General features: G+C 38.3%; 1 protein-coding gene across 1 annotated transcript in view; it reads right to left on the bottom strand.

Moving 5' to 3' along the window:
• Positions 1–4,192: 4,192 nt before the first annotated feature.
• LOC139729679 (uncharacterized) overlaps positions 4,193–18,977 on the bottom strand; it is a gene marked incomplete at its 3' end in the record, with an annotated part of 30,667 nt that continues 15,882 nt past the window's right edge. Inside the window, exons 7-13 of the mRNA XM_071640609.1 lie at positions 17,055–17,098; positions 15,129–15,282; positions 12,257–12,351; positions 8,492–8,605; positions 6,648–6,738; positions 5,823–5,902; positions 4,193–4,363 (exon numbers count right to left, since the gene is read on the bottom strand). Of these exons, the coding sequence (XP_071496710.1) occupies positions 4,193–4,363; positions 5,823–5,902; positions 6,648–6,738; positions 8,492–8,605; positions 12,257–12,351; positions 15,129–15,282; positions 17,055–17,098 (749 nt within the window). The remainder of the gene's footprint in view (positions 4,364–5,822; positions 5,903–6,647; positions 6,739–8,491; positions 8,606–12,256; positions 12,352–15,128; positions 15,283–17,054; positions 17,099–18,977) is intronic.

The following is an 18,977-nucleotide window of genomic DNA, read 5'->3' as shown; positions in this document are numbered from 1 at the left end:
GTAAAGAAAATTTGGTAGTCTCTGTCATTTATATGTCAGAGGGTGGGGGGTTTCCACAACAATATCTATAACATATCAAAGGGACTGTACAGTTCTGGTTGAGGTGAGAATATAGCTTTTAATGTTTTGCGAGATATTCGGAAACCATTCTACGAGATGTCAAAGAGCATGCAAATCTAAAAGGTATCAAAAGTTTATTTGATGAAAATTGGTTTCGAATGGCTGAGATATCCAAAAACAAGGTGAAACAAAGAGATCCTGTCGCCTTTTATCATTATCACTTTCTTGGATAGCTCAGATATTTTAAAACCAATTTTCATCAAATAAACATTGAATCCTTCTTAGAATTGCATGCTCTTTCATATTTCATAAGAGGCTTCTCATTATCTCACTTAGGAATGTTATAAACCTAAATCCCCACCTCAACCAGTAATGTACAGTCCCTTTATGATCATAGACAACTGCCCACTATCAAGTAATCACGTATTACTCCAAAGCAAGGGAAGAGTAACAAATACTACAGAACTGAACAATAGGAATCACGGGGGCAGAGGGGACAGTCACCTTCCTTCAGTTTCTAATATTCTGCCTCCCACCATCTCTTCTGTTGTATTTTCTCTCTTTTTTGTTCTTTGTCAGCTATTGAACAATAGATAAGACATACCAAGCTTGGTTAAATTTTGCATCTCTATTCCCTGAATATCATTCATCACTGTTCAAACTGTAGGATGATTATATTAGGTGTTCCATGAACAATCAGGGGCGGATCTAGCTTTTTTCCAAGGAGGGGGTTTAAGGGTTGAGCTGGGTATTGCAAAGTGAGTGAGAGCAAAGCGAGTGGGGGGGGGGGGGGGGGAGGGTGTGGGAGGGGGGTATCCCCCCTCCCACAGTAGGGAGATTTTCAATTTTTAGGATTGCCAGCTTGCAATTTTAAGCATATTAATTACTTTGCATGCTCTATTTTCTCTCTCTCTCTTTTTTTGCCAAACATATATACAATGTGTATATATATATATATATATATTTTTTTTTTTTTGGGGGGGGAGGGGGGGTTGGTGCAGCCCCACCCGCCCCCCAAGCGCGGTGGAACATGTCTGGTTTGGGGGGGGGGGGCAAAATTTCGATGGGGATGGGCACATTGACGTGATGGTTTGAGATCCTCGGCGAAGGAGCGAAGCGACCGAGCGGGGGGAGGGGGAGTACAAAAGTCGCGTTTATAGAGCATTTAAAAGCAAATTTCTAGGAAATTAAAAAGTGGATAGAATCATTTGCAAATGACTATGATTATACGGGGGTATAACATTATTTCATGAGACGGTGTGAGATCCGCGGCGAGAGCGAAGCGACAGAGCGGGGGAGGGTGTGGGAGGGGGATATACCTCTTCCCATGTCCCATGCATAGGGACTTTTTGTAAAAACAGAGTATAAAAGTCGCGTTTCTAGGGCATTTAAATCAAATTCCTAGGGAACTAAACACAGTTAAAAAAAAATCCCCGCGAAGGACTATGATCATAAATTATGCAAACTATTCATTCTATTATAAGTATGGACAGAGCGAGCGAGCCACTCTCACTTTGCCATTCGTCTGAAATGTATTCATTAAAAGCTAAAACGTAATCGCATTGTTTGAGCAATAAAAATTATTCTTGTATTACAAGAAAGCATAGAAGAAAAGAAAAAAAGTAGGCTTTACTAAAGGTATGTTCCACGGGGCACACTCGAGGACGCGAGGCTATACCATCTATACACTAAATTTACTCATAAAGTAAATATTAGTGTATAAAGATATGATAATGTATATTGATAGTGTATTATAATTTTCGCCCCGTTAGGGGCGAAAATTTTGCATATTCAGTTTTAAAATTGACAGCTTTTACGCAAGAAAAGTGCCTTTATTGTTGATTTTGGTCTTCAAATAATTGACTAATTAGATGTTGTTTGTTTGTATGTTCTTATTTTTTTTTTTACTTGGCAGCCCAAGAGGGGGGTTTAAACCCCCTAAATCTTCAACCTCAGTGTATACATACACAACCCCTTCCTCCCATATGCACGTGCCCTCTCGTGCATTGTCCTCCAGTCCCTACATCCGTCCTTATCTTTCTTTTCCCTCTCTCCTTTTACACGGGGATGCAGACCCCTAATGTACATAAGTCTCTCCTCATCTCGTATTCGTTTTTCCCCTACCAACATCGGTACTGCCAACATTTTGGGAGATAAAGATAGAGTTCCCATAGTGCCACGTCCTCTTGCCCCCTTGGACGTTGGAGAGAGTGGATGTAATAAGGCGTGGTGCTGGCTCCTTTCAAGGTGAGACCACTATTATGCCAGTTTTACATGTCATAAACCTTATGGCGATTGCTGTAATTTCAGTTTACATGCAAAGTGAAGGTATAATAGACTGATAAACTTATTCTTTGTAAAGGAAAGTTAGGATGTTCAATAGATGGAACATTTCACACAATGACTCAAGCAAGTTCGCAACCTCTATATCCATGTATATGTGTGTGAGATGAAGTGTGAGGTGTATAGTGTAGTTTGAACAATACCTGTGGTATGCACTCATGTATTTATGTTATATTTGTTAGACTTTCTACACCATGCTATATGAAAATCATGTAGATTTGAACTCTGCCATGCAGACGATTTATCAGTTCCAGCTAAATCATGTGCTTTGTAATGGCTGAAGATAAGCAAAACTTTTAGGGTCCGAATAGTACAGGCTAAAGTTTGGTGTACTTGTAGGCTAGGGCGTGAGAGAGAGAGAGAGAGAGAGAGAGAGCCAGCCTCTGCGGAGAGAAAGGACTTGATTGTTTTAGTGCTTGGCTCATACGTAGGCTTCATCCCGATTTTAGGGCAAAGCTGATAAGAACTGTGTTTGTAGTATACATTGGAAGTGAAATACAGTGCAGGCTTGATATGTATATTATACTCGTATGTTATACCATCTTCTTGTAATCAGTCATTCCCTGCTGAGAGTAGCTATCCACTACCATTCTATTATAATTGTTTGTTGCATTATTCTTGTGTAGAAACGGTTAAGTAGGAGAACAAGTGTTGGATTTTCCATACACTGTAGTGTGTAGTTTAAGTGTTCTGATTGATACAGTAGTAGGTATGTTTATAGTATATACGATAGAACAAATTTGAGAGTGAGTGACATTTTGAAGTAAATAGTCATAGTTAGATATTTCTGTTTTATTAATGTTGTAAGAAGAAATGTGATTATATTTGGTATTGACAAGGTTGACAAATGTAGAAATCATAATACCATATACTTTTATTTCATAGGATAAAGCTATTTCACAACTGAATGGATAATCAGATTAATGTGGTTATATAAGTGGAAAAAGAGAATATACCCCATAACACCCGTAACAATAATGATTCAGAGTGATGAAATTTGATTTAATGCATGAAAGTGTTAATGCAACTTCACATGCTTATTAGGTTCGGTTTTGATGATACATGTAGTTCAACCTTATGTTTAATACAGATGAGCTTTATTTCAATATTCAATCCTCATGGTTTATTTGATTGCTTTGAGCTGATAGAATAATATTGTTGTACAGTCAGTATAAACTTATTAATGACTGATAAGTGCACGTAACAATTATTTGATTAAGAAGTTTAGCAAATTATTCACAAACATGCTGTATGTATTAGACCTTATATTTAGTGTATTTGTGTATGTTGTATATGCACCTCCTTTCAAGGTACCACCTTTCAAGGGTTCTCTTCATGGATTCATCTCCTCGATAGTCTACACGCGAGACCTCAGTGACAGTAACGCGAAATTTGGATCTTCTTTGGATGTGACACACCCCCCCCCCCCCCGATTTTGTTTAACGTTGTTGAAGGACGCTCTGCTGTTAATCCAAAGTAGCAGTTATTTCCCCATGAAACAACGCTGTTAATAGTTCTCTGATGATAGCCGTTGGAGGATATTTGAAGAATATTTATTGATGCCTTTCTCATTGAACCCCCTGTGAATTATGTGTAAAGATATTGTTCGCTCCGGCTAATAGTAATCTATGATTAAAAGGAGGAACATCCACACGTATGAACATAACCGTTGAATTGTACATTGTATTTATTTACATTGTGCTAAGAGAGCGAACCTGGTGTTACACAAACATACACTAAACTCCAATTGCAACACTCATCTTCTCTCCAACTGTTCCCACAAACTCACCCTAGTGTACTCCCTGAAGGTTGCTCTGAGTTGGGCAAAGTTGCGGGTGGCCATAATCCGGTTGAACTCCGATTCGTCCGTCCCCCATTTCTTCTCTCCAGCCTGGTAGAGCTGGTTGGCCTCAGCTTGGGCCTTAGCCATGTCCACTGTGCTGGACTCGTCACGGTTTCCCTGCTCAGACAGAGAAGTTGACAATAAATGTGGTTTCATCGATGGCGGCAATTTTTGTGCACTCAAATTTGTTTTCTTTTGTGTTTAATTTGTTTCCTTGCTGGGATAGACAGAGGTTTGCAGCTGGTCTTTGTTATTCATGGTGTCCATGTATCTGGTATTAAGAAATATCATTTCATCACATGAGAATAATAAGAGCGTTAAGTTGTCACTAAACCTATGGGCCCAAATTCACGAAGGTGATACAATTGAAACCATGGTTTAAACCATGGACAATTTGTATGGCGCGCCAAGTGTCGCATGGCCTATTTCGTTACGAAATCAGTCATTTTGAAATGAACATTTCATCAAGGAAATGGTCATCTCGTTGACGAAATGACTGATTTCACAATGAAATAGGCCATGCGACACTTGGCACTCCATACAAATTGTCTATGGTTTAAACAATGGTTTCAATTGTACCATCTTAGTGAATTCAGGCCACAGTGTTTGAGGCAACTTAACGCCCTTCGCATTCCCACCCGACGATTCATACAGCACTTCATGCTGACATTTCTAAACACATAATTTCACTCATCACTATTATTACACTCTGGTACAGAATACCACCAAAAAAAAAAAATGGTTGACCATTGTTGTGCTATGTGAAAGATATACACAAAGTTAATTGATGATCATCAAGATGGAACACATATCACACATCTTTCAAATTGTGAAACCTTGCTAATGCCTCGGTCACAATTTGCTGTACTTGGAAGTGCGTGCTGTCTACTTGCAAAAACGTGGGCAAAATTTGGGGACCTGTGCGTAGTAAGCACTACCTCGATACGGATTTGGGTGCACGCAGACATGACGTTGCACTTTTAGTGCATGCAGAACTTTTGCTGTGTTCAAGCTGCGGTCGGGCTACAGATTCACCCAGCAGTACATGTGATGCACGTGCTCTGTACAGCCTACTTGCATGCACTTACAACATACGTGAGGAGCACATGTAAGTACGTCCTTGGTACGACAACATGGCAGTCGCATTGAATTGAAAGCACGTACGACTTACTTGCCACATGCGCAACGTACGATGGAAGCGACCGCTTATGGCAGGTACTTACACCTTGCGCAACCGTGCAAGTGACGTACTCCCTTCCTGCTCTTGCCACTCCTTCCCAACGTTTTCAGGAAAACGTGGCGGCCGTGGCCTCCGCCAAAAATGTACGGACTGTAAACACACACGGTGGGTTGTGACCGAGGCTTTAAGGTGGTACTTTACTATGCACCGTAATAGGCTACCAACAGGTGCAAGTTGTCAAATTTTAAACAGAAATTCTATGAATAGTTTAGAGATCAAAACTACATTCTTTATTTTTGTTCACTATGAACAATGCTCCAAATTTCTCCTCTGAACACCGTCTTCTAAGTTGCAGAATTCCAGAATGAAATGTAAGTCAAATTCCAGTGGATTCACCTGACACATGGAGACTAAGAGACGCTTGAAATGTCCACTGGTGTCACCGATGCAATCTTTCTCCATGGTTGTGCGAAACTCTGCATGTAGGAAATACCACAAAAGATGCTTCACAATACATGTACATTCTTTGGCATAGGTCAAACATGATCCTACAAAGGAAGGAGGTCACACTGAATACAGCTGGTAATGCCTTTTTTTTTTCTTTCTTTCTTTTTTGAAGGGGGGGGGGGGGGGGTTCACACGTGTTATCCAATTAAACACATTGGTTGCCTTAAACAATTCACTAGCAAAATGCATATGCACCACAGGAACTCAGGACTCTATGTAGACTCTGCATTACCAGGAAAGAGAGATTACAAATCCCAAAGGCTCACTGGTTTCTTCCAAACGAGTGATTCATTCTGTGGAGCCAGGGAGCTTCTTAGTCTTACAAGACAGTAAATCCTGTTAATTCATGTGCACAGGATGTGACAAAATGGCAATCACTCCATTTCATGTGACTCTGCCAGAACAACCAGAATGAAATAATGTAAAATTAGAAACTCTAAGCTCTCTTGAAAGAAGGAGAAAAAAAAAAATCAGAAAAAAAAATGCAACTTGGGAAATCTGCATATAATCCATGAGGATATTATTGGGTTCTTGGTTATGCCTTTTCAATTGCTTTGACTGAAGACAATCACTTAATGAAGTCATACTTGTTAGGGAGGAGGGGCTCAAAGGAACCTGAATGGGAAGGTTTAGGGTGAAATAAAGGAAGTGCTGGGGGAGGGGTAGGGGGCTAGAGATCGGGCATGGTGTTGTGAGAAGATGACTCAAGCTCACGTCTCTTGTACTCCTCGTTGATCTCCCTGATCTCCTCGTTGGTTCTGGTGCAGAGGACTTCAATGAGGATCTCCTCATCTGTGCCAAGACCCTGAAAGGTGAGAACAGAACAAAAAGAAGGATAAGCCTCTAGGATGGAGTGACGCAGAGGACAACACTGAAGTAGTGGGGATTGATCATAACGGCATTGATGTCAGACAAAGATTTCACAGAAATCACAGACCAATGAGGAAGACATACAAGCATGCATTATTTAATACTTGGAATATGAACTTTCATAAATTGGTATGCATCTTTACACAGCTCTCCTACTCCTGGCTATCACATTCAAGTATCAATTGTGCAAATGCATCAATGCATTAAAGACATCATGACCCCACTATCAAATGTCTCAGTGCAATCGGAAACGCAAACACTGGGTGTGACATTAAAGCTTGTCACACTATTCAAATGAGTTTCTTTTTCCCCCCATATCTCTCCTACCTTTTACAATTATTAGTATTACCTTAAAAGAAGGAAAAATGGAAATGTTGTATCTCCTATACACTCAAACATCCCACCATGAAGAATCTTCTCCCTATCAAGAGTTTATCTGTACTAGTGCTATTGAGCTATTGAGCACCACATCACACTACAAGAAAATAGGTTTTCGTAGACACTCGAGATCAGATGGAAAAGTGAGATAATGCACTTTCTTATTGGTGCCAGCTAATAAACAGTACCTGTCCTACAAAGGCGTCATTTGATCGTTTAATCACATCTATGTATCACTGGATGATTTAGCTGAACAATTACTTTCCTCCCTCTCAAAAGCATTTCAATTTTGAACTCTTGTGCTAGGTTGATCTGTACGAGATCCAGATTCTCAAGGATCGCTTCTCTTTTGAGAGATCTGCACTGAGAGATTTGCTGCCTGTGCAGCTCCCAAACTGTGAAATAACTTACAATTAGAAATCAGGAAATGCCCAACTATAGCGTCATTCAAATTAAGACTTAAATCATGTCTCTATATTCAACTGTTCACTACTGTATAAGCTGATCAGGTTTTGTAGCACTGAAGAATTATACCTACACAGGTTCTGCACTTTAGAAATTGATACATTACGTCATACTCCACCACTACTGGATTAAACTGGACCATTTTTGGCCCGCCTCAACAAAAGGATCCGAAAGTCACAGACGGCTGAGTCGAGAAATCGAGTTTGAAGTCAGATCACCAAAATGAGTCAAAAACCATCAAATTTCTGTTTTTTGGCATAATTTTGAAGTCTAATGTTTCGTCTATCATCTGCTGATATTTCAAAGCTAAATGGTCAAAGGAAAGACTAGAAATTAACGTTTTTCAGGACCATGATTTTCCGACTTTCAACATAACAGAAACTTGTCTGAAGATTTGGATTTAGTGCCGCAGATAGACTCCGCCCCTTGCAACAAGGGAGTGATCTTATCGGTCAATGCATGGCATCACTGTTACTGATTGGTCATGCGTAGATCGCCGACGCTAAGCTTGAATGAACATCACGGAGGTTGCTAGGAGCATACCTTCTATTGTCAAGAGGTGAAAACTGTCTTATCTCCCATTGATCACAATTGCGTCAGAAGGAAAACTTTGAAGGCGGTTTTCTCGAAACGCTGATTTCCAAAACCATTCGACATGGTCTCATAAAATCGTCAATGCTTCCACAACCGAGTAGTTTTATGAGTCATGTTTAATATAAGAAATTAAAACGGAAGAGAAAGGGAATAATTTCATGTCATTTTCAGAAAATCCAACCTCCCTCGACTTTCAGATCCTTTTGTTGTAGCCGGTCACATTTTTAAGGTGTGAAGGGACCCATCCTCACCTTGATGGCCTTGTTGATAGCGTAGGCATCGTACTGAGGTCCAGGAACAAAGAGAGCCAGGATCAGATCCTCCAGCTTACCACTCAGCTCAGACTTGAGGTCATGGATCAAGTCCTGTTCATTGGCAGGTCAGAAATACCTCAATGACAACTTTGGGAGCACTCCATGAGATTAATGGGACCATTGATGTAAATACACGGAGTACATGTACGCTATCATCACTATCTATAGAACCAGGTGTAACATGAGATCTGGGGGGCATTTCATGAAGCATTTTGTCAGATATTTCATCTGACAAAATAATAATAATAATTAATAATTGATATGATTTATATAGCACCAAATCCACTCTGCAGAGTGCTCTAGGCGCGGAAGGAAGAGAAAGTGAAGGAGATAAAGGACATACAAATATCAAGTACATGTAAACTGTTATAAGCTACTGAAATCCTTGCATCTGATTGGCCGAGAGCAAATTTGTCGGACAAGTTTGTCGGACAAAATTATAATGCTTCATGAAATGCCCCCAGGTGGTTGGCCCATTGTCAGAGATCAATACTTGGCAGATACTGGGCTGCATTTATTGCCATAACTCTGAAATCACACATTACGCAGTCATTTGGACTTCTCATGATATTAAAGGGATGGTACAGTATTGGTGGAGATGAGAATTGGGCTTTTAACTTTTTGTGAGATACCAAGAAAACACTTATGAAATAGTACAGAGCATACCATTCTAAGAGGAATTCAAAGTTTATTTGATGAAAATCGGGTTTGGAATGACTGAAACATCCAAAAACAAAGTAAAACAAAGCAATCGTAAAAAAGTGTGGGTCCCACACTTTATTAGAATCGCTCTGTTTTGGATATCTCAGCCATTTCAAAACCAATTTTCATCAAATAAATGTTGAATTCCTCATGCAATTACATGCTCCTTCATATTTCATAAGAGATTTATCAATATCTCACTAAAAAATATTAGAAACCTGAAATTAGGTCCCAACCAAAACTATACAATCCCTTTAAGTCGAATTGAGAATCAATCTAAAAATCAAATGAATTGGACCACTGCAAAGGTCATTCACAAAATCTACTGAGATGATTGTTCAGCTAAGTTGCGCCTTGATAAGAAAATTTTAGAAAACTTTTGTATGAAACACTTTTCTAAGTATAATGTATCCACCACTACAAGTAGAATTTCTTGGTATGATGTAAATTTTCTAGATCTTCATTTAAATGGATATACATTTGTTAATTATCAATATGTACATGATTGAAATTAAGGCATTCAAAGAATAAGTAAAAATAAACCAGACAAAGCAGCCCACTTTTTCAAGTACATAGAAATATGTTAGAAGTATTCATGATCCATACCATCTCTCCCTTAAAAGTTTCTTTACAAGAAATACATTGTGTCAGTGTCACACAATATTACTGTAAAAGTGGTTTCTTTCACGTACAGATACTTTCACGGTTTCCATCGGTGCAGACTTTTTCGTGTGTGTTTAAATTCGCGGTTGGCAAAATCTGTGAATTCATAGTTGGCAAAATCTGTGAATTCATAGTCGGCAAAAACTGTTTTATCTTGCACATGAAAACCCAAACTATAATCCAATTATTCTTTTATTTATTAAATAGAAATTAGAATTAAATGCAGGCTTACCTGAAATCCTGTCTCTCGAGTACTTTATAACACGGTATCGCTGAGTGTGTGTTGACCATCAATACACTCGATGCGTGGAATCTTTGTGTGTGCATGTGCGCAATAGCATTGTAACAAGCGGCGAGTTCAAAACATTTCCTTGCTTGGGTAATTTCGCGCGACTTTTCAAAACATTTCCGCGTGATGTTAAATTCGCGGTTCAACCTCAAAGCGCGAAAATAAAACCACTGTGAAAGAAACCACTTTTACAGTAGTCAAGCAATGAGTTAATCTAGGCATTTCTCTTTTGGAGATAATAATGGTTCATACGTTACCTGATATACTGTTGGATCATAACAATATCAAAAGTGATATATCAAATACACATACAGTATACACAAAACACTTAGTGGCATGAATGTTCACATAAGCATTAGAGGCACAGTTATGATGGTAACTACTCTCAAGCTACATGTATATCAAACCATGCACAAAGAGAAAAACAAAATATGTACAAATTCATTGGTTAAGGCAAGGAAACAGAGAAAGGTTAGCACATGGCAAGCAACAGGATTTGACATAAAGTACAGGAAAGTGTTTTGACATTGGCTGGTACCTGATGACACATGAGGTGCAATGCAATGAAATGTTTGTATGCACAACTCCACAAGAGTCAAATTTAAAAAAGAAAAAGAAAAGAAAGGTTCCACAAAAAAAAAAATAGCTGATGATGTAATGATGTAAATGATGACGAAAATTTTTGAAATACATTGTACTCTGTATTCAGACAATTACATTGTTTATGATTGTGCATACTTTTTTTGTTGTTGGAAATAAATGAAATGAATGAATGAGCTCCTAAGTCTTTATTTAAACAAGAAATGCACAGGACATTTTGTCAGTAAGAGATGGATTGGTTCATACATCTCAAATAATGTCCTGGTTAACAAGGTATCTTAGACTTTATATTCCACAAAAGTGGGTCAAAATTACATTTCAGACAACCAACTCAGCAAGATGACATAATCACCAATTTTTGCTTGGTGATATCTATATCAGGGTATTGTTGGAGAGATAGCTGAAAGGATGTTTGTAGATAGACATATGAATAGATAGATAGCTGGAGAGATAGATAGAGAGATAGATAGGAAAATAAATATGAAGATATATAGATAAATTGATAGATAGATAGATAGATAGATAGATGGGAGATAGATAAATAGATGGATACAGGCAGATATGGAGATAGCTGGGTAGAGAGATAGATAATAGATGGATACAGGCAGATATGGAGATACTGTAGCTGGGTAGAGAGATAGATAAGGAGATATATAGACAGATATATAGATGGGTAGACAGATAAGGAGACAGACAGACAGATAGATAGATAGATAGACAGATAGATAGATAGATAGATAGATAGATAGATAGACAGATACAAAAACATATGATTGGAGAGAAAAGAAAGAGAAAGAGAGAAGGGGCAACAGCATAGTTTTCCTTTCTTTCAGAACTAGCTAAAAGGCACCAAAGAAAATTGTATGAACTAGCTAAGGCATGGCATGGTAAGGATTCTAGGTGGTGAATTCCATGCGAAAAGTCATAACACAGAATTTTATGTGGTCTATTTTGGCTCTTGTTGTTTTGTTTTCATTACAAGTGAATGAATACCAGGCAAGATAACTCATAGTATATAGCTCTACAATGAAATGGGTTAGTGTAAACTAAACTCTTATGAAACAAAATCAAAACAAAAAGAAATTGAACTTGTGAGTACTGAGGAAATTTTCAGATGTTAAAAAAAAAAAAAAAAAAAAAAAAATCCACATTCTTAGCAGCACTTCTCAATACTTTCTAGTGCTTTCATGTTAATATTGCCAAAGATACTTAATATCATGCTGGGTATGTACAATGTCTAAATATACATGACAGTCAGTTTTTCTTCAAGTGCTCTATTGTTTCCTAATAGATGCACTATTATTCTTTTTTCATCTATTACCCAGTGGATGTGGAGATGATAGAAAAGCCCAGTAAACTCAATGCATGAAGTACATGTATGTTGAGATGGGAAGAAAGAGAGACAGATAGTATTAAAGAAAGAAAGAGATGGCATTCTTCAAGGCTACCTTTCCATACATGGTCTTGAACTGGAGTTTTATCTGTTGGCGCTGTACATTGCTCCTCTTTGCTATCACATTGATGATGGCCATTTCATCCGTTCCTGATTTGTAATGGGTGAAACAAACGGTCGTGTTCGGATCATGAATGGATGAAATACAAAAGAAAAAAAAAAACAAAAACAATCTGAAACAAACATTCCAGCGAAGTGAATGTCAGTGACTAACAGTATGTTTGATCATGCTATGTACACATGATTATGTATGTGGGATGCAATGCACATGTCTCATGGCATGGCATGGTGTGTGTGTGTGTGTGTGTGTGTGTGTGTGTGTGTGTGTGTATGTACGTAATTCTATGTGTGTGCATGCATGTTTGTGTGGATGGCTCCAATAACGCTAGGTCAGCCATGCTATGCCATGTCACTTTCCAAGAATGTGACATCACCGACGATTCATTGCAGTCTGCCACATGAAGGTTTGACCTGCTTCAAAACATCAATGGAGAAAACAAAAAACGACATGGAGATCAAGCTTTGGACATACAGACAAAGGACTAGGACAGTTGCTAGTTGAGGTAGAAAAAAAAGAAGAAGAAATGAGTAAGATTTCACAGAAAGATAAGACAAAAATAAGACATATACGGAGACAGCGGGAGAGAATGAGACTGAATTGGGAAGACAAGTGGAGAGATAGACTGGGAAATAGAATGACATTAACAGCAGGATACTTGGGGAGAAAGACAGATAATCAGTAAGGTGGCTTTATAGATATTAGGCAGAGAAAACTGAAGTATGAGGCTTTTAAAAAGGCACACTCGTACGCCAACTCTGAAATCTTGGGAGTGAAAAAAGACGAGGGAAAAACTGAGATGATATTAATGTTGATCTTAAATGGCCTGTGGGAGACAAACAGGAGTGCATAATTACAGAAGTGACCAAATATAAAAGCACACATCAAACAAAAGCAAAACAACAGGGAGGATACCATGCAACACTGCAATGTCCAGCTGAAATGAAAAGCAACGTCAAGCCTGGTTGCAAACAAACAGTAACAATGCACGTGGGTAATGACATACAGGAACGCAAAAATACTCTTTGATACATATAATGAGGGACATTGCATGACACAGTCCTGAATCAATCCTACATGTCCCGATCGGTTGAGGACCAACGTCCTACCTTTCCGTACATAGTCTTGAACTGGAGTTTTATTTTCTGACGCTGCTCGTTGCTACGGCTAGTGATGAGGTCAATGATGGCTTGCTCATCGGTCCCTGATAAAACGACAAATTACGTCAAAATTCCAACTTCCTACTTCAACATGCTAATTCTGTTCCATCACAATGCAACAGCCTTCATATAGATGTTAGTTCTATCCAATCGAAAGGAATTTCTATCCTTTTTTACCCATAAATAGTCTAGGAACATCATGTAACTCCTGACTCATGCAGTTGGCTGGTGCCCTCTGATGGTGAAACATGTAGCAAGATCATTTGTTTATAATGTGATACTGCCTTCTCACCTGCACAGCTAATGCTTACATGAGTGGTGAACAATATCATGATAGAATGAGCGAATGTTGTTGGTGTTTTTTCCCCTCACAGCTAATGAGTGTTGTATGATTGCGTCCATGGCTATGGCCTTGGTGATCTGGGTTAATGATAGTGCCCAGGCAAGCATTTCCTGAATGCTTGGGTTTCTCTTCTCTATTGCCTGCAAGCATGGGGCTGTCCACTTTCTCTTTAGCATCTTTTAGACAATTCTGAACTTCACCTAGATTGATTACAAATTATCTATACTTTTCTATCCATAAACACTTTGGGGACAACAATGGTACATATACTTGCCAGGACCGACTTTGAAGGATTTTTCCCACATTTGATGATTTGCTGATTTTATGTGCCATGCCTCTTGCAATTCAAAACAAACTCTCACAGGGCAAGAGAGGATGATGCTTTACATGTACTCATATTTTGTTTTGTATGTTTTCACTTTGTAGGCAGAAGAATCAGCTTCAGGAAGTTGTCTCTTGGCAGCTTTTGAGTGAGTTTGTTTAGAGTTGAAACTGACACATTGTAAGCAAACAAAAAACTGAATTATTAAAATTCTGTTTCCTCTTTACGGCACTGTGTCTTTCTATCTAAAGAATAACGGATAGGAGCATGTCCACTTTGGCATGAAATGTAAGGAGACCAATGTAATTTGGGAGTGTCCTTGAAACTCAGGAAGAAAATGTGGATCTGTGATGGTCTAACTGACTCTCTTTCCTTCTTCCCTTTCTCTTTCAATTAGCCTTACAACAATTCTATAGTGCTTTAAATATTAACTAGAACTATCACTGAATGTCATTAATATTCCACTTAAAACTGAGGAAGTAGGCTAGATCCACATTTTGTTTTTGTATGTTATTTGATGGAAAAAAAATGCTGTTACCATGGCAATGCATACTGACAAAAACTGTGTCTTGCTCATGTAAAAGTTATATTGGTCATATGTGCCAAATCTCATGTCAAATGCTAAAAAAAACAAAGAAACATGAGGGAGCTTACTCAATTCACAATATTTTTGTATGATCTTCATTCAAAAATGTTGCTACCGTGGCAACATATTGTTTGAGACACCTACCTATGATAGCGTTCACATGTGCCATATTTTCTGTCAATTGCTCACAAAATGAAGGAGTAGTTTGATCCACATGATTTTTCAATGGACTGACCAACAGACTGACCACCCGGCCACCCAACCTCAGAGTGATTCCCACATACCCCCATACACACCATGTGCAGGTGGGGGGGGGGGGGGGGGGGGGGGGGGCTATACAGTAATAACATAATATTCTGAAAATGATTAAAATCAGAGACGAGTAAATTCAGCAGTACCCATTCCCTTCATGGCCTTGCGGAGAACCTGGGCATCATTCTCTGCATCAAATGGATGGTAGGGCTTGACGGTGCCATGGGTCTCAAACGGCTGGTCAGTCAGGGCCATGCGCTGCATCTGTGATGTCACAGGCTCCTGCACAGCGGGCGGGGCCTGAAATCACAGAGACACGGTCAGAGACAGGTGGATGAAATAGATAACATGTTACAACCAAAACAGAGAGAGTTTTGCATCCCATCGCTGTGTGCGTGTGAGTACACTGCTCGCTGTGTGCGAGTCCATTGCCAGCTGCCTTTGCAAAAGGCTAGCTGGGATGCCTTTGCTTTCTCATGCAATCACTCTATTCCACTTCAACCATAGCCCTTCATGTACATTACCATAAGGTTTATTGATCTTGACCACGGACCTCACGAATAAAACTTTCCCTTTATGCGCACAGAAGAAATATACTCCATTTTGTTTCTACTCATCACATTACACAAGTTACAAGCTATAGAATTGGCTGGAAAATGAGTTGTTCACTACAGTTAATTGACCTGTTACCTTTTATCCCATTATTTCATGCAAAGAATTGTCTTTATCTATTTCTATTCTTCCTACCACATATTACCATTTTACATTCCTACATGATGTTACCGTTGGAAAATGACAGTTAAAGCCAAAGTACACGATAACCTTTGACCTACATGTAGATCTATTCATTTTTATCCTTCCTACCACATCATACTACCACTGGACATTTCTAGCTCTAGTAATGGCTGTAAAATAACACTTTGAGACCTTTGACATTGACTATGACCTTTCATCACTATCATTTCACGTAAATGACTATCTCTGTATTTTTATGCTACCTACTTAATTCTACTGCCAGCGGTCAATCCTAGCTGAAGTTACAACAGGAAAATTACTTCAAAGATGAAATTCCCAGACCTTTTGACCTCTGACCTTGGGGGATCTTGCTCAAAATCAAGTAAGCGCATGTAAACCTCATGTTGTAGCATACCTGGGCCAAGCAATCAATAATCCATTGATTTTTTTTTTGTTTTTTTGTATCATCTCTAAATCAGGTATATAAAACCTGGGGTGGATAGACAGCTTTCAAGCATAATACCTTAAAAATATATCATCTGGGGCAGAGGCATAATAACTATGTCAGAAACTCTTTGAATAAGTGACGGAAGTACAAAATGAATGTTTGCCATACACACAAGGCAAAGCATATAAATAAGGGAAGGGGAAATATAGTGAATATAAAAGGTTTCAGAGCATATTCAATCAGAAGAATTTATCTTTTTTTGTGTGTGTGTGTGAATTTTCCTGAAATATGAACATGCAGATATTGTCCAGAATGGGTATGTAGGCCCTTCTTCATCAAATGTAATCAATGTAAAGAGAAATGTAGCAGAAATCACCCTTACAAATGAAATAGCATGGACTGAATTGCAAGGTCTTGGCAATGTGTGTTGCAACTGTAGGGAAGAAAGCTAGTTATTGTCTCATTTACTGTTTTGTTTGACCAGAACTAGAACTGGATAAATCTAGCCCCCTCAAAACAGAGTATGTTCTGAAAATATGAAAAAGTTGAATGGGCAAGAAAGGGCTGAAAATATAACTTAGTATGAATTGTAGGGAGAAACAAGACAGATTAAATCCTTACAAGGCTATTTGCCAAAATTCTCTGCCTAAAAGCGTTACATAAAACTGCATGCCAGCTGTTCAAATATTCTGATCATAATTCATTGAGTGCAAACTTAAAATGCTGACTGATACATCACCTAAGAAACTCAGTATCCCTCAGCAATTTCTCTATCCCACAGCTTTATCATGTCTAAACATGTGCAGATCTATACATGTACGAAAGGTTCAGGGGCGGGGCAGGGAAGCCATGGCTATTAATATTCATGAGGATTTAAAAGGTCACTGACCTTTGGCTTGGGCTTTTCAGCTGCCTGCTGAGCTGCTACAGCACCTGCAGTGTGCACACATGAAGGGGGGAAAAGAGAACAGCAAGGGAGTCAATAGTGTTATACAGTTTTCAGATACAACACTTGAATGCATGACACCACTGCTAAAAATAGCTCAAGCCACAGGGTGAATGGGTGTAAGGAGATATTTCAAGTACAAAGTTCATTAAATGAACATCACAGCTTTCATTGGAAGACCAGTAAATAGTCATACGTGTATTTCATCTTTACATAGCAATGAATAGAGCAACAGCCATCTCTTGACAGCCTTTTCGCACTGGTTTTCACTATATGTTCATGTTTGCATGCTAGTGGATGCTTGTTTGGCTTTTCATAAAGAGAATCTGTCCATAAAATCTTTTCTTCTGATATTGTAATGGATGTGTATTACAAGAGATTTATATATATAATGCAAAATATTCAGATTACTTTTGCAAGATGGAAAATGACCAGCTTCTTCAGTACTATCTAAAAAATACAAGTTCTTTTCAAAGATATCTATAAGGACTGATTTTTCATGTTTACTATGTTTGCTTGCAGGCATCAAATAATGAAATTCATGCTCCACCTCACATGTACACATGTACATGCATAAAACATACATACACATATAACATACATGCATCATACAAATATAACAGAAGTGACTAGTTTGAATTTTGATAGTTCTTTCTCAATGCATGTTTATTTTCCTTTTCAGCTTTATTGATGGTTGCTTTATATTTGTATATATATATATCTATATGATCATATACATGTATATATGACATGCAATAAGAAAAAGCACAAGAAAAAGATATATCACTTCACACAGCCAATACTCTAAGGAACAATCAGGTTCGAAGAAACTCTACAGCCAAAAGTACCATAACACCAAAGTACTGTTGAAGTGCACTGTGCATGTGCACTGGTAAAAATGACCGGTAAGATATGCAATGAACTACACTTGCAGGACATGAACAACCGCAATCCACTTCTGACATGTTTCAATTACCACAATTCCATTTGAAACCTTTGTTTGCTGCTTCAGAGCAGGAAGGCGCTCATTAGCCCTAATGGTTTCCTTTGTGGCTAACTGACAATTACCTATTGACAGTCTTGGCAATTGTAAGACATCCAAGAAGTGGTTATAGCAAAATTTCACTAGAATAGATGATCATACAAGTCCCAATCAAACGAGCATGTGTGATGTAAAACAAACAAGCGACAAATAGAAAGTATGAAACTTATGAAAGACTATGTATCATCTTACATAATTGATTTTCAAAGAGGGTAACACTAATACATGTAGGCATCCCCTCATTAGCTTCTTTTGTGTAATATTATGCTGTTGTTTTCTAGTCAATATTGTTGGCTTTTGAGCAACTTTCTTTTTAGAAGTATACCTTCTTCACAAATGGCATCATCTCTTGACTGAAATCACACAACACTCTATATAAAACGATAAGTAACAAAAACCTTTACATCAGCTTCACTGGAATCGAGGACACAAGGCAGTCTTTACGATTCATTCATAATGCCTCCAAGGATGTCATTGGTCTAATATCACAACAGTAAACAAAATAATTCCAATGGAAGTTGGCTCATTCTATTTCAACCCCACCATTACATGGATGGTTGGTACCCACAAGCCTTCTAATCTTTGTAATTGTATCACATTTACGTTTAAAACTTTAGTATGTTTTGCTTTGTTTTATATGTTTATCCGGGACCCCTTTTTTACAAGCTCTGCTTCTTTTGGGGTCCCAAACCATTCATTATTCTTAATGCTGTATCCTTTTGTAAAATGTCAAATGTTTAATGAATTGGTTAAATAAACTTTAAACTTGAAAACTTTTTGGAAATTAGTGGAATCGACAAAAGACCTCACCACAAAACTCTACA

This window comes from Diadema antillarum, unplaced genomic scaffold (genome assembly GCF_040938485.1).
Source record: "Diadema antillarum isolate AM-2024a unplaced genomic scaffold, OU_Dant_1.0 seq00000248_RagTag, whole genome shotgun sequence".
In the NCBI taxonomy this organism is placed as follows: domain Eukaryota; kingdom Metazoa; phylum Echinodermata; class Echinoidea; order Diadematoida; family Diadematidae; genus Diadema; species Diadema antillarum.
This window is presented reverse-complemented; position numbering and strand designations above follow the sequence as displayed.